This window comes from Meleagris gallopavo, chromosome 2, assembly GCF_000146605.3.
Source record: "Meleagris gallopavo isolate NT-WF06-2002-E0010 breed Aviagen turkey brand Nicholas breeding stock chromosome 2, Turkey_5.1, whole genome shotgun sequence".
Classification (NCBI taxonomy): Eukaryota; Metazoa; Chordata; class Aves; order Galliformes; family Phasianidae; genus Meleagris; species Meleagris gallopavo.
In genome coordinates, this window is record NC_015012.2 from 63,135,012 (window position 1) to 63,158,128 (window position 23,117).

Sequence of the window (23,117 nt, forward strand, 5' to 3'; positions counted from 1 at the left end):
GTTAAAAAGCACCTGTCCCAATACTGATCCTTGAGGAATGCCACTGGTCTACACCTGGACATAAAACTGTTGATTAAGACTCTTTAAGTATGATCCTTCAGCCAATTCCTTACCAGCTGGGTGATCCATCTGTCAAATCCATGTCTCTCCAATTTAGAGACAAGGATGTTTTGTGTCACAGAATCTTCCTGACGGAGATGGTGAAGACAGGACACCAAAGATTGCATATTATTTTAAGCCTAGAAGGATATGGGCTCATTTGACAAGTTAATTAATAAGCATTTAATTAATCTGTTGAAACATTTCATTACAATTCAGTGTACTGGAATTATAGCTATGCTACATGAAAGTTAACAGAGGTGAACAAACTGACCTTAGACAGTTTAGAATGAGAAATGCTAAATTTATTTTATTTTTAAAAGCTACTCTGTGAAATTCAAAATTTACTAGCTGTCAGACAAGTTCAAAAACTTTAATTTGAGAATTATTGTTCCCACATAATGTCGTCTTTTTTCAGTGTTGACTGAAGCTTCTGTACATTCTTTAGCAGCTGAAGGGAGCTTCTGCTTTTCTGCCCAGCATGAGATTTGGACATACTTTCCCTTACAGTGCCCAAAATCTGCTTTGCTTCCTTTTGGTTATCTTTTTTTGGTTTGACATGAGCTGCCTCTTTCTTCAATTTCTGAGTCTTTCGCTTTAATTTCTGCACCTACAAAGAAAAATTACTAATTAGAACATCACCCACTTTGCTACTGCTTACTGCTTACCAAATTTCTACCAAATTCCAAACTGAAAACATCCAAAGGACTTTTAAAAATCATTAAAACCTACTAATCTTGCATATAGTTGTCTTAGTGAAACTAGAAGTTTCACAGAAAACTGATTTTGCCCACACAGAAAACATTATAGAAAACTGACCTCATCCACACTCAAAAGACTGCTGAACCCTGTTACTCTGTGAAGTAAAAATGCTTGCTTGAAAGAGCCTGAACATCACCTGTAACCGATTTATATTTACAATGGTCTTCTCCCATTTCAGACTGTACCAATGTAACAACAACAAAGAAGCTATAAAAAACCTATACAGCTTATTATGAATCACCATATCTGATAGCTTACTTTGAAGCCTCACAAAAAAAGTCAAGAAACATAATAAATATGGTTGATTGCTACAGAATATTTTTTAGTTGTCAAATATAAAGCCTTGACTTGCATTTGGCATGAAAATATCTCTCCTTAAGATAAAATTAAGCTGGAAACATTCCATACGCCAATTTGGGTTATTTACCCATTTCTAAAAAAATTAATTTTAATTGCATTCTGAAGTATATTTTTAAGTGGGAAACACGGAGATGACTACAGTATTTTTAACATGACTGGTTCTAAATGCAGAAATATGTACCAGAAATATTAAGATTGATCTGTGTGAAATTCTGTCCATGAAAGCACCAAAAAAAAAAACCCAAAAAACAATAGATATCAAAGGTTACCGGAGTGGCCTGTATTGATAACCAGGGTACGATGGATGATAATCAAACAGACAAGCATGAAGAATGTGCTATTTACATAATGACTGTAAGGCATGTGCTCTGATAAGGCTGTGCCACAGCACAGACAACTTGCCAGCAAAAGATCTACACTCTCAAACACTCAAGAAGGACAACAGGGTTGCACCACATCAAATGTGCCATTCTTCTTCCCATCATCCCCAAATGAAGGCAGATTGTAGCCATAAAGATATGCAAAATGAAGAACTAAAGGTGCTGTTCTCCATTTTCTGAGGTTCATAATGTTACCAAGATTCTAAGGCAAAAAGTAACAACATAAGTGCTGGCTTCTCACGAACGTTAGATGTTTATCCATACATCAGTAGACATTGCCAAGAGAGTCAGCAAGGACTCAACAGTCCACTTTCCTTAACTGCAACTCTGACAAGAGTTTGATATAAGTGTCTTTGTAAGTATATGGGATAATTAAAAGTTTAAGTGAGTAAAATCTATCAAAGAATATGAATGAAGTTGGTTGCATTTAAATTTAATATTTTCCTCTTCCACAAGGTCTCACACTGAGTTCTGTTTTGTTTCCTGTATAAGTAAAGCTCTTATGGGAGCCTATTTATCCTACAAAATAAGATGAAAGAACAGAAAAATATCTGACAGAATTGCCTTTTTTATTTTGTTCCAAAGCAAACTGCTACAAGCAGGCTGAGCAGCTCATCTATAGAAGTGTGATTTTTCTATGGACATGTAGTAGTTGTTTATATCTCTACAGAAAATGCTGACAGAATGCGTATAGATTAAGGGTTAAAAAAAACTAAAAGGCTTGTCTGGCTACGATTTTTGAGAGAAGTTGCAGTCAGTAAACTATTTGGTTAGTAACAAACTTCAATATTTCAGTAAAATACAAGACATTCAAGCCGTCTGTACAGGAATTATAGCTTCTATTTTCTAATTCCCCAGATAGAGAGGGCACAAAGGAATGAAATCTCAACAGCCTGTCTTAATACAGGGAATGAAAGTGACAGACTGAGCAAATCTGCTCTATACCGCAGAACTGCCACAGGACAGGAAGTTTTCTCGCTGGTCTACATATCTAGTTGCCAGCCCTAAGCACCATTTTATGATCTAAAGGAAGAATTGCAGATACAAGAACACTGAGTTAGCAACCTAACTTTAATCACCCATACTGAAACATCCTGCTTAAGTATTCTGGTGGCATTCTAGTTACTGACAACAAGAGGTAGAGCCATTTAATTAGAGTGTTGCTAGCTGGACAGTTTACATTTTTTTCTTACGCTTTTCTCGTGTTTTTTCAACTTAGATATTTGTTCTCCTTTGCTGTTCATTTGTTTTACAAGGAAATTCAGCCTCTGTTCTAGATCTTCACGAATTTTGGAGTCCTGAGTCTCCTGGATCTCCTTCAGAAGTACTTGATGTTCACTGTTAAAACAAAAAATGGCACAGTTAAGTATTCATGATATAGCCTCTAGGATTTCCTCCAGTAGTTTCAATGTATTGCACAAATTGCCAGCAGTTCTGTCTGGAGTACAGCAATTTTGCATTTACTCCCTTACGCAATACACATTCATCTGGAATATATTCACTCTAGAAAAGAGGGTGGTTTTTTGTTTTTGTTTTTGTTTGTTTGTTTGTTTTCTCCCAGGGTCTCTGATTCTCATTTCAGATTTGTAGCTGATGAGAATTTGGAAAGTAAACAGAGGACAACAGCAGCTATGAAATTCTTGCCCAATTTAGTGCAGACTTTGAAAGCTTACTGTAATACAGAAAAGTGTTTTTTAAATTAGTAATTCAAGTTAGTTTTCCTGCCTATTCAAATTGAAATATTCTCCTCAAAAAGATCAGCAGCAAATTGTGTTGCTTAATTACATTAATCAGCTTAATTAAAATGAATGCTTTAGACTCGCTTGATACCTGGACATTTGAACAAATTGAAAGCATAGGCTCTGTTAGGTAATCTTTTTCCACAGCTCAAAGCTTTTTTTCTAACTTCTGACTAACTGTTGGTTCTTGACACTTTAACACGGACAACTAGTTGTTGCTGCAAAGAAAAATATTCCTGTCCTTGAACTGCTATGATTAAACCAACCATTATTTTTTGAAGAAGAGATCGGTTGCCAGTTTAAATGTTGCCACATCAAATGTTTCAAACCAGTGTCAACATCCAAACTGGTTTAATCAACATGTCCTCCTCTGTTCAAACCACAGCTCATCATGTTGACGTCTACTGTGACCAGCTGCATAGCTTTAGCCCACAATTCTACAAGCGTGTGTTTAAATAAAGATGCCTAAAAACACAACTTGTCTTTCACATTTATTTGTATGGCAAGAAAGATACATACAGTTCCATGTAGAGCATTGGCTTTTCCCACACTCTGCTCATTTTCTGGCAGGAAAGTATGTTTCACAACCCTCTTAAAGTATTGTATAGGAAGAACATTCTTGGTACACTTTATAGATCTCAGAGTATATTTCAAATTTCTAAAAATCCCAGGCCTGGAAGATTTTTTTATTTGCTGTCTTTGTTACTTCAGTAGCAGATAAGCACAGGAAAACAAACCCAACTAAAGAGTATTTTGCTCACTTACAAGATCAGTTAAACATCAGGACAAAAATAAGTTTTTGGATGAGAAAAATCCTACCAGCTATGCATGCTCAGGAAATTCTCACATGTAGTCCTACATTTGGTATGTTTGAATATAGTAAGTACACCCATAGCTTCACAGGGCTATTGCTGAAGTCATTTTTACTCATAATACAGAGGATGACTACTCACACGCTCATTTGGCTCAGCTCATCTTGTATTCCCAACAGAAGGTCAGAAAGTCTTCTGGTGACAGTAGATGATGAGGATACAGATTTTGAAAGAGTTGTTTGTCCTGAAATTCCAGATCTATTTTGAATTTGTCTTTGTGATGAGATATGTGGATTGCGATGCTTCATAATATGCAGCACACTTTGTACATTTGCACAAAGAGAATGGCTGGAGCTGACAGACTTAAAGAAGAATGAGTAAGTTGCCTACAAACATGTTTAACAATTACAGCAAAGAAACTGAAATGGTAGATGCCAATTTAGCGAGAATTTTTTGTTTCACTCACCTTCCCAACCACAAAAGGTAGCACACCTGCCTGTACGTGAAATTGTGGAAGATGAATTTCCTTCATTGTAGGATTTTTCTGCCATAAAACAGAAAGAGAAGAAATTTCAGTGTGCTGAACCAACATGCAATCTTTTTTTGTTTTGTAGAATAACAAAAATTCAAATAAAGAAGCTGTGAAGTGCATCAGCTCAGCTTCCCTCATGTTTTTTTAAAAACATTTCCCTACTGTACATAGAAGGAATAAGATTTTCAAGCAGTAACAGCTGAGATAAGTAAATTATCTTCCAGATTCACTTAGCAGATACGTTGGCAATTAGACAGACATTAAAATAACTGAGCTTTGCTTACTTAAGCAAAACCAGAGTTGCAAAATTTTGGCTGACCTGTAGCATTTGTTGCAAAATCCTCTTGATTTCAACAATTCCTCTAAAACGTGCCATCTTAGGATGGCCTACTTTAAAATTACTTTGGAAGCTAATTTTGCCAGATAAACTAAAAAGCAGATAAGGCAGGACATAGAGGAGGGCAGAAAAACTGTAACAAAGGTTGTTGTCATGGTAGTACAGGAACATTTTCCAGTGAGGTGCTGTCAGCTCTGTCCCAGTTTTAGTTACCAAAAGCAAAAAAAAAATTAAAAAGAAAAAGAAAAAAAGACAAAAATTGGGCACTGTTATTCACTTTGGAAACTGAATAAAGTGCAGCAGACAAATCAAGTGGCTCTTACATCACCATTTTTCACAAATTCCAATCTCTGTGTGAGTCAGATGCTATCAGCAAAACTGTGATAATGAAAGGTAACAACCTTCTTAGGGCTTTTTTTTTCTTGCTTCTCTTTTTAAGTTCACTTTCAGATGAATCCAAAGACATCAAAATTCTGTTTATCTCAAATTCTGTCTGAAGCTGTGTGCATAAACAAAAAGAAAGCATGTATTTAATACAACATTAGAAGTCTGAAATCACACAGTCTAATTAATTCTTTCTTTCACACATGAATGAGAGCCATTTAAGGGCACTATTAACTATTCTGTTTGGAAGGCATAACCTATGCTTAAAAACTGAACAGGTTACTGGGATGGTATGGCATCAGATATAACTCTGTCTAACAAGTTTCCATTTTCACATCCAGCTGCAGTAGGTGCTTTTCCACTATGACACCCAGTAACTGAAATAAAACAATCCTGCTGCTTGTGAAGGATCTGATCATAAAATCCAAAGAATGTGAACACTGGGATCTTACAGTCTGGAGACAGAAAGAACTGAATCCACCTGTGTAACATAGAGGTCAAGCCTGCTGGACAATCCACACGTTACTCTGAAGTTCAAAGTTGATATAAAGGCCCATGATAAACAGGATAATAGCCATTCCCAATCCAAAAGGACAAGAAATTTGTTTTGGCATGCGCAGCAGTTCCGCCTAAACAATGCTGGAAGTTCATCACTGCACTGAAATTACTCTGATTATTCTGTCATCAAAAGGAAGCTGAATCAGCTTTGCCACACCCTGTGTTTCCAAACTCAGATCCAACAGACCTAAACTGATCTACAGTGAATCAAGGTGGGACAAACAGTAGTTCAACACCCAATGCATTGTGCTAAACTCCCTTCTTGAGCAAACGTTTATACTACTGCTAAGGTCAGATTATTTGCTCTGGGAGAGTTATTCTTAATGTTACTCAGAATACAAAGTCTTCATAGCTGGCTTTCTGCTCTTCAGCAGAAGCAGCAGTTTAAGAAACTCCCCCAGTATTGCAGGTTTTCAACTGTGCCATTCTGCTGTATTCTGGAGGTGATCCGATATCTGGGCTACCTACTGCAAGGTTCCCAGACTGATGAAAGCCAACTGAACTTGAAAGAGATATAAAACTACCTCTAATTATTAATTAATTTAAGCTTTCAGCTTCACTTATGGCTGCATTGTTCCAAAATTCTTCATCAGCTCTACACCCTCCACTCTGGGGAATGCCACCACAAACAACTCTTTCAAAACGGTTGCTACCTCTCAATGAAGGTTTAGAATACTTGAATCTACTTTGCTCCTTTGTTTCTTTGATTTTGCTCACTTTGGCAAATATTCCTCTCTGAAATGGGTGATGGCCCAACAAACTGACTGTGATTTCACAGAACAACTAATTATACAAACTCTCCCTTAATAAACAATGTATCACTATTAAAGACTTTTTCAACATTACATTCATTTCATTCAATTTCAACAAATCTTAACAAAAAGGAATACAAAGAGAACGACCAACCTTACTTGAGGGTTCTTACATGACTATCTTTTAGTTACCTTAAAATGAGATTATCTGATTCAGTTGCAGCTTCTCTAGAAATTGTCTACCTAGATCACTGATTGCAGCCTTAAGGCTGATGAATTCTCATTCACACAAAGCCAAGCAGAATCTTTCCTGATCAAGAAACACAACGTGTCAAATTTTCCCTCATGTAATTTATGACCAGTCTAGTTAGTATCCAGGAGTTTTCCAGGAGTCAGTACTCTAGGATTTAAACCTGTATGTATGTAGAATTTAAATGTTATTAAAAAGGTATCTTGGACAGGGAGAATAGCTTCTTTCAGTAACAAAAAATGAGATCAAATAAAACTGTTTCAGTCTACCTGAGCAGCTTTGTCTTGTATTAGCTTGCACTGATGCTCTTCTTTACAAAGCTTTTCTTCTAAATGTTTGATTTTGTCCTGAATTTGAAAGCAAGAAAGCTTAGTCACACTTCAGTTTGTCACACTGAATTCAGAAACCTGTAGTACTTTGTAATTGTAATCTGGGATAAAATAGCACTGATGGAATTTTTAAGGCCCAGAATGGAAAGAAAAAAAGCAACTTATGTAAATGAAGCCAAGGAAGCCAAGCATTCACTCAGGTATATTTGATGATCTCAGTTTTAGCAGAGAAAACTTTTGCAAAGGTTTGCACTATTGACAGTATGCCACATAACTCATATCAAATGAATGACTTTCAGACTAATTCCATGTTTACTTACCTCTACAATTCTCTGAGTAGCATTAAGTTGAAGACACTCTTTTTCTAGCACTTCAAGTTTTTCAAGTTTTGCATGCAGTTCCATCTGGTTCTGATTTTTCTCTTTCTGAAGATGGATCAGAAAACATAAGCCAGAATAAAGCTGGCAATTGACTAAAATTATTTCAGACTGAAAAAAAAAAACCATACCAAAAACAAACAAAAAAACGAAAACTCACACACTACAGTAAAGGTGTTTAACTAATTTAAATTTCATATTTTTTAAATTGCAAAGTGATGAAAAATACCAGGCAGACAAAGAAGACTTACATTTCCAGCAGTCTTTTTGTCTATCAAATGTGCAAGTATTAGCATGGTTTTACTCATTTGGAGTGATATCTAGGGAATCTTTTCATACAATGCATTGAATGGTTGTCAACAACCAGCCAGATAGAAAATTGCTTCTGTTTGCTATCTGTCACACTACACAGAGCTGAGGAAAAATGAGGAATAATTTTTTATATTTTTAACTACATTACTGCTTTGTTAGTATGTTAAAGGGCTTCACCTGTTGTTCTAAAATCATTTTATTTTCCAGTACTGCACTCTCAACCATTTTCCTCATGTAATCCAGCTGTTTCTCCAGCAGGGAGCAGCGAGACTGTGCTGCATTTAACTGCACACTTAAATCTACAAAGAGAAGCAAAGATACTCAGTACAGCAATGGGAGTTATAAGTTTAACTAGTTTGTCATCTCTCTAAGGAATTCTCTGTCTTCAAAAGAGACAAGAAAAGTTTTGCTAGTCTGAACAAGTCATGTGGTTAAATGTATGTTGTGTATGGCAAGAGAATGAAGGTGCTTTTCCAGAGACAGTCTCTAATATGAATTCCAAAGGTGTGAGCTCTGCTGTTACTTTGATTAGTATCAGCAAAGTCTAGTTTATTCCCTTCTACTTACTTTTCTCAAGTTAGCAGTGTTATACAAGTAAGCAGATGCTAGCTTATTGGAGGAGTTAAACACACCACCTGAAATCTGTTTATCTTTAAAACAGTCATGAATTATACAATATCTGGTTAAAATGTGGAAAAAAATAAAAAAGATCTACACTTTATCCACAATTATCAGACTTCTGTTCCTCCACAGCTCTGAAGCAAAAAAAAAAAAAAAAGCAGGTTGCATTACATTAATTAGCTATTTGTCAAAACAAACACTCCCTGGATTATGCAGTCTTTGAGTTGGTGTGGCTACACCTTATCACTCGGAGAAATACCTTTCCTCTGTTGCATCAGTTTGTGATGTGCTGTATCATTTTTGAAGGACTCGTGCTCTAAGGCCTTCTTATACTGAGCAGCTGCTACAGAAAGGCTGCACAGATTCTCCTCAGCATGTGACCTCTCCAGCTCTAGACGGTGGATCTTTTGTTGTAGAGTTCTCAGGGCTGCCACCACAGCTAGAAAATAAAGCATCAGTTACACTGAGCTCTTGTAACACAGTTCCTCATGCTATTTTCATAAAATGCTTCAAATGGAAATCTACTACCTAGCTTTTCCTTCTAGGATCAGGTCTAAAAGGAATGACGTTCTCCAACCATACAATTACACACTCAGAATGTACCTAGGAGAAAGTATTACTGCATAGGTGGAGAATAAAGAACAGAATAGCAAAGCTATTAAGCTATTTTCAGTCAAAACGTTGGCAAGCATGAAGAAATCATGGCAAATCAAGTACAGCAAAACATGGGACTCAGACCTGTTAGTATCTGTCTACAGAGGAGCAGGGAACACAGGTATCTAAGTTAGGTATCCAAGTTTTGGAGCAATGGAACTGGTGTGGACAGATTAGGAAGAAAAAAAAAAAAAAGACTCCTGGCAGGGGGGAAGAAATTAGATGCAATGGAACATTTTAACAGAAGATGCATTTTAAAAACATTATTGTTTCAAAAGTGAATGATTTATCCGTCTCATTTCTTGTATTTAACATAAAACAAACGAACAACAACAAAAAAAAAAACCAGAGATTTTGCTTTTAGCCTCAAATCAATTCCAGAGTTAAAATTCTGAAAATAACTTCCTTGGAGAGCTGACTAGCTCTCTCTCTCCAAGAAGCTATAAGTTTAAGACATATTCTCTAACAAGTTCAGCTTCCTGTTGGACATTCCATAAACCTTGACATTTTCATTATACCAATTCTCTTGGTAGAAGAATACCAAGCAAATATTGGATAGCTCCATAAAAACTCCAAGCAGCTTCACATAGCCTAATTAAGATAAGTAAATAAATAACAGGTCCCAGAGAGCAGAAGGGGCCACTTCTCACATCTTTCTGTTAGGATACCAAACATTTCCTTGTTTAAACATTTAGCTGCACAATATTGAGCTGAACGTCTTGATCCAAATAGTCCAAACTATATACGACATTATGTGAATTCTGTAATAAACTATTCTTCATATGGGGAAGCCACAAAATAAAGAACAAGGATGACATACACATTAACTATGTCTGTGCAATACTGCAAAGTCTTACATTAAATAAAATCCAAGTATGGTAAACTTGTGATTTGCTTAGTAATCTGAACAACTTAAACCACCAAGCATTTGTCCCGTGAGCTCCAGAGAGTAATCACTGATTAAGGCACAAGATAATCATAGTGGATTCATGTTTCACATAGACAAATATGCTGATAACTTACCTGAGAAAGTTATCTTACCGTTTTATTCGCAAGTTCTCCCAACACATCATACCACACAAAAAAGCTTAGAAGTGATTTAAAGCTAGGAAGAGTTGAATAAAACAGCACAAAGCCAATTTCAAGTCAGAGTACTGTCATGTCTTCTTTTTTTCTTTTTTTTTTTTTTGCTGCATTTAAAGCATGAACAGCTTCTGTTGAGTTTGAAGTCTTCTCCTTTGCTTTTAGAGGAAGTCTGACGATCTTTAAGTTAAACAATTTTCAAAGCCAAAGTTTATAAGGATGTCAGAAGACTTGCAGCAGTTTCCATTCCAGATGTACGACTTCAGGGAGACTACTCCCTCTGGACACATATACATCCTGTCTTACTAACTGATAATTGCAGCAAGTCATTGAACTGGGTAAAACAAAATGGAGACTTTGCTCAAGAGATTTCACAAGGAACAATTTAAAAGACCACTTTTTGGCTTACCTTGGTTATAGCAGATAGAAGGCCCATTGTCACCAGCAGCTGCCAACTTCTTTGGTTCTCCATAAACAAAGGGTGCAGGAATCATTTTAGCTGGAGGCTGAAGAAAGCTTCCTACTAAGCTGTCTTTTGATTCAGAATCCATAGCCTGCAAAAAGAGAGCTATATAATGACTTTTTAGCTCTTTAATGAACTATGTAACAGTTTTCAAGGCACCTCACTGAACAGTCCCTGGCTGTATTTATATAAAGCCAGATCACTTGCATAACATCATAATTTAAAAAGCCACATATACCCAGAGGTATTGTGTATGTTAATGCAATTCCAAAACAATGTCTTCAGTAACACTAAACACTCAAACAGCCAAAATTTTCTAAGATTTTTCCTCTGTGTTTTCTAAACTTAATAGTGACCTTCTAAAAGCCAAAGATTAAAACATTTTTATAGCATCTTTTTTACAGAAGTTAGCATATGCCTCTCAGTGGTCTCTGCAGAGCAAGCATTGCAAGTTTTACAGCTTGTTTGTACAGCCTCCTTATTGTTCTGGTACACTGTAATAGTGTCATAGTTCATTGTTTCTTTTAACATACGGCTTTATTATGTAATAAAGACATGGCTTTTGACATAGAGCGTTGAAATAACAAAAGGATAGTTAACACGTGACCTTCTCATGACTACCATGAGCATTCTCACCATTATTAAACTTATGCATTAATTCCCTTCCTCTCTACCCTTTCACATTCTTTATTTTATCAGAAGCACATCTGAAGCCATTTCATGCTTTGTCGAGCAGTGGTCTTCCTTGATACTCAAGACATGGACAAGGAAACTTGCACAAAGTGCCTTGGTATAGTATAGGCTCTAGGAAAGCAGACCCTTTGAGATCAGTCCATATGTACTCTACGACAAGTCATTCAAGCCTCATTTTGTTGTTTACATTGGGAATGCTTGACAACCAAGCATGGGCTATAGGTCATACAAAGAAAGGCTATAGGTCATCTGAAGAGAAAAGGTAGAAAAGAAACTAGTTTTAAAGACATCTTTAATATGTTTGGACTTAATAATACTTTAAAAATTAGCTTTTCTTTTGTATTTTTTGCTCTTCTACTCATCTACTAATTCTACTTAGGAAGGGCAGAAACCAATTGCAATGTTGCACAAATGCTTTCACTGAAGTACAAACTTTGTTACCCTTTACTAAAGGTCCTATCAATTCACACATTTAAAGTACAGAGTCATTCACTTCTGAAAGCTCTTACCAGGTCTTGCAAGTAGTTGGAAGTGTAAACACAATGTCAAGAGAAGGAAGTTACAGCGCCTTTTAAACACATCATGGCTACCTACCAAACTAGGCACCAAACCAAACACCTCATTTGATAAATCTAAAATTTGTTTTGTCCAAACAATGAAGATTGTGTACAGCTTCAGTTGCTGGAAAAGCAGCTTATCTAAAGGTTCAGTGATACAACAACTACGATACCGCTCAAGTTTAAAACATGGCAAATTCTTCTGACAGAGCAGCAGTGATGCTATCTGCCCCCCAGGACGTGCTTCTTGTGAGAGCTCCAAAGAGAGAACTTCCTCCTCATGCACAGATATTCATAGGTGCTGATCCCCCAAAAGTGACAGAAAGAAGGTATCTAGTAACGGAAGAAATCCTAACAAAAACCAGATGATATGACAGAGCACTCCCTAGGCAAATTCATTCCTGCAGGGTAGGGAAGAAAGTTTCCAATGAAGGAACAGTTTTCCACTGACACCTCTTTCAGTACTGCTTCAGAATACATACAAAATAGAAAAAAAATTCACATCCATCCACACCACCTCTTTAAGACATGCAAGAGGTACATGGAAACACTTTCCTTCTCCCCCAGGCTGTCATCACAGAAGCATTAATATCAGCATCTCTTTGCCAAGGCTTGCTTGACTTCGTGCCTCCCAGATTCTGCTGCTTTTGCATGCTAGCACCCCTGAGGCAGAGCCTGCATTTCAGGGTGGTCCACCCAGCACCCCTTATCCACCCTAGCAGCGACCCATGCACCACTGACCTTTTCCAGAAAGTTCCCTGGGTGGCTCGCAGCCAGCCCATGCAGCTGGCTCTTGGGGGCATTCTGCCTTCATAGGCAAGAGGTCCCACCCGGTTGGCCAAGGGTTAAACTGGCCTGGCATAGTGTGGGGTACCAGCATGATTTTTCACAAAGTACCTATAATGGCACAGAGTACAGAATAAGCAAAACTTACCCTTCCATTGCTTCTCAATTCCTACACATTGGTGATGAAAAAGACTAACAAAAATTGTCCATAAAAATGTGCGGGTACACACACACAACAAACTTCCTGCTGTTGTTGCTAACAGTGGAACACAATCTGGAAACAGAAGCATAAGAAGACCACTTTTGTCTATACCATCTGACCCTTCAGCAGTCAGCACAACTGAAAGCTTGCTTCTTCATGAGTTGCCATCCTTCCCTGAAAGGGACCATGCTTTCTTGCAAGTCTGCAGCTGCTACAAATCAATTAGTTTCCTTATTGCCTTCCCATAAACAACTTCTGCTGTTTCTAAGGAGATGGGTATGCAGGCGGTTGTAGGAAGGGCAGTGATCCAAAACAAAACAAATAAGAGAAGGAGGGAATAAAGCACCAGAAACTTTGAGAAATTCTAGTCAAGCCCAGTAACACAAGGGTGGGGGAACCTATTTGGGAAAAAGGGAAGAAAACAATACCTTTTAGTTTGGCAGGTGAGGAAGGAGGAAATTGAAAGGGATGAGGCCAACTTAGCAGCCCAGTGATAGTGACCTAGCCAATCCTGTGTGGGCTTCAGCATGCACATCCACCATTTCACCAGCGCAGCAGAGAGTAATGTGCACCTTAGGGCAGCACTGGCTGCGAGAGCTCCCCAGGCCACTTGTAAGAGCAGGGACTCAGGGACTGGCTGTGAAGGAAGGTAACACTGCACAACTGAGACAGTGATGTTTGCAGAACCCCTGCTGTGGACGCAGTTATGGATGCTTTGTTTCACCACAGCTTCTCAGACGCAGAGGATAAAATAGTTTGAGGGAATGGTTGCTATAGCATCTCGAGGCTCTGCCAACATAACTGCTTCAGAAGAGGTGCTCTAGTGTAGACAAGCCCTTCAATATCTTAGGAGGTAAATATAGATTATAATACCCATTCTACTCGGGTGCAATATCTACAATGCTTCAGGCCTCAGATGAGGACATAGACCAAGAAAAGAACCAAGTCATTTACACCAGTGAGACAGCAAACAGAGTGAACATTTTCAGCTCACTAGAACAAGAAGTTTATGAGAAAATAATTAAGTACCCAAAATACATTTGGATGTCAGCTGTCAGCTGGCAGGCAGCTGTGAGCTTGCGTAAAGGTTGCTGGAGGGCGATCATGCCCTTATTCCCTTCAACTTTCATACCCCAGAAGAGGGCAAACAGCTTGGAGTTTGTTACAAACAGATGATCATTTTCTCATGGTCATCCAAGCACTAATGTGATTTATCATTACATTATCTATATTTATTTTTGCTGAATATGGCCTGCATTGAATCCCAGAGTACTGGATTAGGATGCTGTATAAATAATTGGAATTTTAGTTACTGCTAAACTGCTAAATCTTGCCCAAGTAAGTATGCGAACAGCAGGGATTTACTGAGTAAATCCCAAATGTTACAGAAAGACCAGTTATGATTTCCTTACTCTTCTTCTCTCCTCCTCTCCATTCCACCCTTTAACTTTTAAATTATTTTCTAAAAAATTTCTACTGAAGTCCAAGAATGTTTTGCCACATACATAATTATGCCACATGCCACAGAGCAGCACACGAAAAAGCATTTTAGGAGTGAATTGTAACAGGCCCAAGAAATAATGCTGGCCTAACATTTTGCCAAAAGATATACACTGCAGGAATAATGTGACAATGTAAGGGATGCCACTAAGTTCTCCAGCACTTGTTATCTCAAAGAGGTCGTGGCTTATTCAGATTGCAACAAGAGTAACTTTTTAGAACTAAGGAAAAGAGGTGCTGTCAGAACAGATTCAAAGAGGGGAAAAAAATGGAAGAAATATGGAAAGAAATACAAAGATAACTACCTTTTGACCTAACCTACTGGCATGCACAATTCATAATGCTTTTTCCTTAATGGAAAACAAAGGCTTAGATGAACTAAGGAATGATTCTCTGTTTACCTGACACATTCTAAGAGAAATGCTAAAAAACTGCCCTAACACAGACTATACCAAGAAAATCCCCAAATGCTGGCTGCTGCCTTGTCTGTTTCAGCCAAGTATTGCTGGCAAAAGGTTATGTTAGACGCCATTGTCATGACACAATTCAAATTAGTGTATTTTTTTCTCCTTTTGCTTTCAAAAGAACCAGGAAAAAAACTCTATCAGCTGTACTGGCTGTGTCGCAATGCTCTTTCAGCCTCATTCCTGACAGACAAAGAACAGCTTTTCCACTGACCAAAATAAATAAATAAAGTTGCAGGCAAACTGCATTGTTGTTTTGGGAACACCCAGTGTCTAGCATCCTGACACAACCACTTTAATCAGTTCGAAACACATGACCTTGTTCAGGCCGTATCTAAGGAACTGGTACTCATGTGCCTGCTTTGATCGAAACCAGCTAGAAATGCTGTGGTGACAGCTGCAAAACTAATAGGAAGAGAAAAGCTAACTGAATCGATAAAGCATTTCAACCTGTCTTTAACTTCACTCAAGCCTCACTTGAAATGAGTTCAGAACCAGCAACTAAAATTTGTTAGAACAATTAAGGAACCTGTTGGCAGTGTGTGATTTTTTTCGAAAAGCTGACCCAGGTAAATCCATGGGAGCCGCTGTATTCTTGTTTGTGAGATAGAAACGGAAAATCTTGGAACTTGATACATAAAGGCCTACTTTCTTCTTTGAGATTTCTGTACCAAAACCTATCCATTCCTGAACTTCAAGTCTCATGCAGAACTTTCACACAGTATCTTTATTTAGTCTCAGAAGAAAAGAAATTGCATTGTGTTTTCTCATGACACTATGTGCTGTAAAGCATGGTAAAACCTACTACTTTAATGAACAAAATTCACAGAATCACAGAATTACAGAATGGCCAGGGTTGGAAGGGACCTCAAGGATCATGAATCTCCAACCCCCCTGCCACAGGCAGGGCCACCAACCTCCACATTCAATACTAGACCAAGCTGCCCAAGGCCCCATCCAATCTGGCCTTGAACACCTCCAGGGATGGGGCATCCACAACCTCTCTGGGCAGCCTGTGCCAGCACCTCACCACTCCCTCTGTAAAGAATTTCCCCCTGACATCCAACCTAAATCTCCCCTCTCTCAACTTAAAACCATTTCCCCTTGTCCTGCAGTTATCTACCATTTCAAAGAGTTGATTCCCCTCCTGTCTGTAGGCTCCCTTTAGGTACTGAAAGGCTGCAGTGAGATCACCCCGCAGCCTTCTTTTCTGCAGGCTGAACAAGCCCAGCTCCCTCAGCCTGTCTTCATAGGGGACTCAATTCCATTGAGTCAGTCCTGCTAAACATTCATACTGCTATTTCTCCAGTTCTTGTTTGCTCAAGATAAAAGAGAACGAAAAAGAGGAATAAAGAAAATGTACTTTGGGCCAATAAGTAAATAAATAACAAGATGAGGAAAAAAATAGAGCTTTTTTGAGACATTTTCTTTTTTTAAGGCAAAGGTTCTAACCTGAGAGTATGTGAAACAATTTTGTGTCATAATGTCATAATGAGCTTTGCTGTTTTCTTCAGTCAGTACAGGGACCCAAATCCTCATTAAAATGGGCCTTTGGTCGTATGTACATGATGATATCATACCTTTGTGGGAAAGTAGAGCTAGTGTGAACTGCTTTAATCTGTACGTGCAGATGATAACTGAACTTAACGTTCAGAGGAACAAGACTGCAAGTTCCTATCAAGTAACAGCTGATATGTTAGCATGAAAACATCTGGCCTGGAACAGAGTGTTATCAAAGCAATTACATTTCCATGCCTTTAATCAGTCCAAAGTAATTAAATACAACCTTTTTGTAGTAAACTTCAAACGCAAAAGTGAATATTATCAATGGTCACTAGTACACTTCCTCAATTCCCTAGTAATTCGGTTTCTGTTATCTTCTCCTTTCATCCACCCCCATGCTACAGTTGCTTTTTCTCCCTCACTTCCTCTCTTTCCTTGTATTTATACCATTTTATACCTTTGTTCTTGCTATTCTCCCTTTGGACTTCTTATTCTCCCACCCCCCCTTCTAGCCTTAAACTCTGGCTTATTTTAGAAAATTAAAAAGACATTTTCTTCCACATAAGAATAACTATTTAGTTTCTTCCTTTCATACTTAGGATCCATTTCCAATAGATAGTATTTGCTTTTAGTACACTTGACTGATGAAGAAATTGATGGTGCTCTCCTCAAAAGTGTCCACGACAGATGCAAAAGATTATTTTTTCTACCCACTATTATTTTCTGCTGCTGATGCCACATACTGTTTTCCATATATAGTTTGCTAAGATTGGTCACTTCACTTTACCCTGTCAAAATCCACTTTTTTACTCATCAGATTGAAAGCAGCTTTTCAGAGAACAAAGGAAGGCAGGAGGAAATTATGGACTCTGTGTATTTACCCTTGATTCAAAAGAGGAAAAATTGGCTGTTGCATAAGAGGAAGGTTTTCAAGGGAAACTGTCTCCAGTATAGAAGACTATGTATCAGTGAAGAGGCAGAATTATTAGAGATTAGAAAAAAAAAGAGAGACATATTGGGGTAGGATGGGGTAAATGTATATGTGGGTTGAAATGACAATTATAGTGAAGAAATATAATAAGGCAGGGGATAGCTGCTCTTCATACTGACTCATTCACAGGAAAAACCTTTTACTGTGTGATAATTTCCACCTTTTACATCTCAAACATTTGATGGGATCATTGAAAGATGCTTCTGAATGTTGCAACTTGCCCTCTAGGTAGATAAAACAGGCTGATTGTGTCCCCACTATTTTTTTACCAATATGTTTTTTCAGGAAAATATCTTCATCCACTCATCCTTCAGCCTAGTATGGAGAAGAGGTAAGAGGTAGATTTTTGGCCAGATAACTAGAACATCATGACAGGGATGAGCTGAGAAACACAAAGAGAGTAATTGTTCATAGGATTTGTCTCCTTTTACATAATGCCACCCCTACTTTTTTCATACACTCCTGTGATATCCTGCTGATAACTGGGTACCTGGCAGGGAACAAGAATTCTATTCTCCATTTGTACAGCAGGCAATCTAAGAATGAAAAAAAAAAGAAAAGAAAAAAAAAGAAATAAACATATTAACAAGGAAAGTATGTTTCCCTCCTGGCAAGAAATAATTCTCGAAGTTATCTTTTGTCACCAACAGTTGTTTCAAAGATGCAGAAAAACAGCAAGCAGTTTTGAGTATAAGAACAACTCCTCAACCTTCTTTCTGAGATCTATTATGCTTAAGATCAATTTTAAATGACATTACCTACTTACATGACTTAGGATATGCATAGCAACTCCAATACATCCACGTTGTGCATCCTGAGTAGGTATAATATCCTAAGTATCAATGTAAAATAGAGTTTGTATATAGAATGGCATAATAAGTACTCAGAAATGCAAAAATGGTGCGTAACTACTTCTGTCCTGAGTTGTCTGGGAAAACTTACAACGTTCAAAGCCATCCAGCAGGACACTTGTGTCACATAATCCCTATTTTTCAACTTCCATCACTTCACTGATGCAGGAAAAATCTGAGTAAGATGCTCCGAAATTCTGCACAATGTTGCACATATAAAGCTAACTTAAACTGACTATAAATTAAGAGACATTTCCCTTCTTTTCACCTGATGCAATTTCTGGCTGCAACACAACTTAGAATGCAATTGTGGATCTCTATGGACATGACAAATTCCTGGTGTTCTACATGACCTTAGTAAATCACAGAGGGATAGGACTGATATAGGATTGATGTATTGGATAGCTAGTCTTTCAGCCTCAGGGCTGAATCCTGTATTTGCTTATGACTGGCTTACACTCCCTGCATGTAAAGAAGGTGCAGTTTTAAGGCCAAAACAAGCAGTATACTCAGCGGGGGAGCTCATAAGAGCTGTTGCAGGGAAATGCTATGAACGTGGATGTGTGAGAAGTCACACCCTGGTGCTTGGCACCTTTCTCCTCTTGGGACTCAGAATTTGGAGCCCTCTTCTAGTGGGGAGTGCCAAAATCTGCTCTTTAAAACAATGAATAAAGAGTCCCTGTAGCTTCTCTGGTCTGTGTCTTCATTTCAAATGGCTGCTAGCCAGAGCATTTTTCTTTGTGTTATTACTGGAAAATACCAAAGTCTGTGTAACTGCACAGCCCAAAGGTGTTTGAAAGTCCTATTTGGCTGTCAGCAAATAAAAAATTCCCAATAAGCAGCATTCATTTTCTTTTAAAGCATAGCTGGAGGAAGCAGTGTCCAACTTCTCTATGCTGTCACCCAGCAGTTAGAGCATTGGCCAGGAAGTGGGAGTTTAATGGCTTTCCTGGGAAGCATTCATATCGCATCCCTGACCACCATGGTAGACTAGGAAGAGGAAGAGCAGGAAGGAAGCAGGGAGTCACCACCTTTTCGTTTGAAGTTATGACCCTGTTCAGACAAGCACAGAAGAGTATAGGGCAAGGAGAAGGCAGCTGACGCAAAAGACAAAGTAAAACAAGGATGCGTCTCTCTCCTCTAGTTTAACCACTGGAAGAGAGTCCTGGGTTTATTTTTGCATTTTTATAGTAAACAGTCCCTGGATAAAACAACAGAACTGGCCTGGGAACAACCACCAGGGATCTCCTCTCCTAGGTCAGCACCTATGGCTACACCACATTCCCTCCCTATGCCCCCTTCCTTCTCTTCCACACCAGTGCCACATGCTTGCCATCTTCTCTGACAGGGACACAATTTCAAGTGATGAGGGGATGAACACTTCCCTTCCACTTGTTGTCCTTCTGAGTACCTAGGACACTCTCCCGGGAGCTACCAGGTGTTGACTGAACTGAAAGCTGCTTCTCTCATCACTGTGTTGTCACACTGAAGGCGAGCACACTGCCAAATGCAGACGGGCACCAAAACCAGCAGTGGCTATTGACAAAAGAACCTGACCTTACTGGAGTCTGCTGGGCTCAGAGAACTTTGCAGTGGGACCTCACTCAGAGATGCTCTACCTACTACCCAGACCACAAGTGGGCACAAAGAGCAGATAGGTATCATGATAAGCAGCTTGGTGCAAATCTGGATATTTCTATCCAGAAACAGACTAATGGAGTTAGTTGGAGCAGAATTTCTAGTTCTGAAGTCTAACCCTCAGTCTTTCAGGCTGCATTCATATGGTTACATGGCAAACAGTCAGCAAGTTGACAAAATACAACGTGACTTTGCATGGTCTGTAGTTCTGGTTAACGAGAGCCAAACTCTTTTCAAAGCAATACAGGCTTCAGCACAGTCTTTCTACCAAGAGGATTTGGACTCCTAAGAAGTGATGGCTCACTTCTCCACCCCTGCTGTACTGCTGACCACTGCAGGTGCAGGCTGGCAGAATTTGGTTCCAGCGCAACGCACATCGGGCCAGAACACACTGTAGATCTACAAGCACTGCTCAGAAATAGAATGAGCCCACATTTTCTCCCACATCATACATTGTTTCATCAGTGAGGCCAGCTTGCCAGGATGTAGTTTGGGCCTCACCTCAAAGACAGTGCCAGAGTACCCCCTGGTCTTCTGGGGCCTCTCTAGTAAACAGGACTTGTAGAACGGAGAGGTCCCATACTAAGTATTTACTAGTCAGAATTAAATAAGCCTCAGTGAAAATGGATGCAAAGGAAAGCATTTGAAGGAATCTAATTTAAAAAGCAGTTCTCTCTGAGTTGCACAAGTTTTACTGTGTTAATAATACTATTTCTGCAGTACTTGAAATAACAGACATTGCAGCAAAGTGCTACTATTTTGTGACATGCAGAAACTGGTAAGAAAAAAGCAAACAAAACATTATTCAGATCTTTTTCTAATTCTGCAGTTGGATATGATTTGCATATCCAACTGCAGAATTAGAAAAAGATTTGAATTATATTTTGTTTATAGAATTCTGTGTGTAATTAAAATAGAGGGAAGTTGATAAACAATCAAGGAAGGAAATACCGAGATTTAAAGCAGCCACAAATTTTACTTCAGCTTATCATTTTAAAAACTCAAATGCTCTAATTCTGGATGAGTTGCCAGATTGTTTCCTTCATAATTCTGCCTTTCTCTTATCCGTTCTTTAGGGATCAAAAACAAGCATATTAACTTCAGCCAGCGAACACACGAATCAAACAAACACACTCCCCTAACTTCAGGCTCTGATTAATTCTGCTTATAGCCTTTGACCTTGATTTCCACAGTGCCTTGCAGTGAATACAGAAGCTTGACCCAGTATCGGAAAACCACAGAGATTTGGTCTGGAAAAAATAAAGCCACCTTCATCTCCATTACCAAAGCGCTACATTAAAGTCTATCAAACAAAGAGCTGAAATTTGAAGTTTAGGCCTTGGAGCCAGTTTCACAATCTGTTTCCTGTAGCCAGAGTTCATTTGCAGTCAGTGGAAAAAACAACTTCTAAAAGATAAAAGGCAGTGCAGTGACTTTCAATCAATCTTAGCACTCAGTGTGGGAATATGAGCTGTACTAACATCTGACAGCAATGCTTCAGCTTTGATTTTATTTTGCCTTATTGATCTCTGATGTATGTAGGCATTGTCTGAGACATCTAGCAAGTACAAGCTTACCATGGGAAAAATGACACATATCCAACCTCTGCAGATCAAGATCTAGATGGAAATAAAGCAAGCATTCGTGACGTGCCTGTGCACAGGAAAGCTGGGAGACCATAACGAGTGGCAACAGAACAGGACAGGAAGCCGAAGTGGGAGCTAATTAAAAAAAAGAAAAAAAAAGAAAAAAAGTAAAACTTAAAAGGCACTTGAAACCACCAGTCATGATGGGTGGAGGCCCTGAGTGCTCAGAGAAGCAAAGACTCGTGTTTATAACAGGTAGTGATGACTTTGGTAGATATTTTGTTCACATAGTGCCAAAGACCTAGAGGAAGCAGCTGTGTGGCACAGCCCAGGCCTGCACACACTGTGAGAATGGCAGCAGCCTCGCTGTAGAAGACTTTTGTGGGAGGAAAAGGAAAAAGAGAGATTGGTCTGCCTCGAGAGCTGGAGGTAGTGACAGAATGATGCTCCTTTTGCAAGCTGTGAAGAAGTCGTGCCAGGGTGAAAGGAATGCCAGCTGAAGAAGCCAGACTGTCAGTGAAGGAGCTGCTGGCAGCTGATAGCTGTGAGCAGCCCAAGCGTGGCTCCTGGACCTCTGGCTGGATCCCTCAGTCCCTCTGTGTTGTGCAGGTAGCTGATTCTGTGCTCAACTGCAGCTTTGAGTTTGGGATTTGAATTGTGAGAAGTGTGAAATAACTGTACCAGGTCACACAGCTCACACCTTGTTGACTTTGCCCTGCCCTGGCCTGCACTGTTCCCCCTCCCCATCAGCCCCAGCGCCATGGCGGGGCTGGCTCAGAGCAGGGAGCTGACTTGGCTGAAATGGAACTCAAATCTCCCTAAAAATGCTTGTTTCCTGCAGAAAGGAAGGAAGGAGCCTGCATGCCAGGGATCAGCAGAACGAGCCCACCCGGCACCGGGCCTGGATAACAGCCCTGAGGAGTGGCTGCTCGATGGGAATATCCCATGGACTGTTTTCATTTTACAGTCAAGTTTAGAAGGTCACTGTACTTCATTTGCAAGGGCTGTTTTTCCTCCTTCTGCTGATACGCTCACTCAGGCTACACCAAAGGCTCCTCCCGAGGTGCCTATTTGATAAGCGTTTCGTACGTTTGCCAACGCACATTTCTTTAGTAAATCCTACCGCCAGAGCTCTTTTAATTATTTCACTTCGGGCTGTTGGCAAGTTTCTTTTTTGAAAAACCTGAGGTGACAGGAAAAATAAACCAAAACAAAGGCAAGAAAAGACCCTTGTTCGGCAGTGACTTCTCCCTTACCCGTTCTCACCAACGCCTCGCTGCGGGCCGGGCTCCATCCAACCCCAGCCGCTCCCGCCCCACCCGGCGCCGCGTTACCTCCTGGGACGCGTAGTTCCGTCCCGCACACCGCCGCGGGGCCGGCCCGCAGCCGGACTACGCATCCCAGCCCTCCCTGCTGGCTCTGCCGCTCCTCTCCCCCTTCGGTCCGCCGGCTGGGAGCGCTGGAAGGCGATTGGCTGGTAGGGACGTCCATCACGTCCTCCCCGTGTCCGGGGGCGGGGCCACCCGTGGGCGATGGGTTCTC

General features: G+C 39.5%; 1 protein-coding gene across 1 annotated transcript; it reads right to left on the reverse strand.

Annotated features, from left to right (window-relative positions):
- Positions 1–382: 382 nt before the first annotated feature.
- On the reverse strand, positions 383–22,920 carry CEP57L1 (centrosomal protein 57 like 1). Its single transcript, XM_010707476.3, is given in 12 exon segments — positions 383–709; positions 2,795–2,939; positions 4,294–4,514; positions 4,619–4,696; positions 5,423–5,433; positions 5,436–5,520; positions 7,235–7,312; positions 7,615–7,719; positions 8,161–8,282; positions 8,864–9,043; positions 10,751–10,895; positions 22,832–22,920. Coding segments are annotated over 11 exon segments (1,392 nt in total). The 5' UTR covers positions 10,893–10,895; positions 22,832–22,920; the 3' UTR covers positions 383–484.
- Positions 22,921–23,117: the final 197 nt, after the last annotated feature.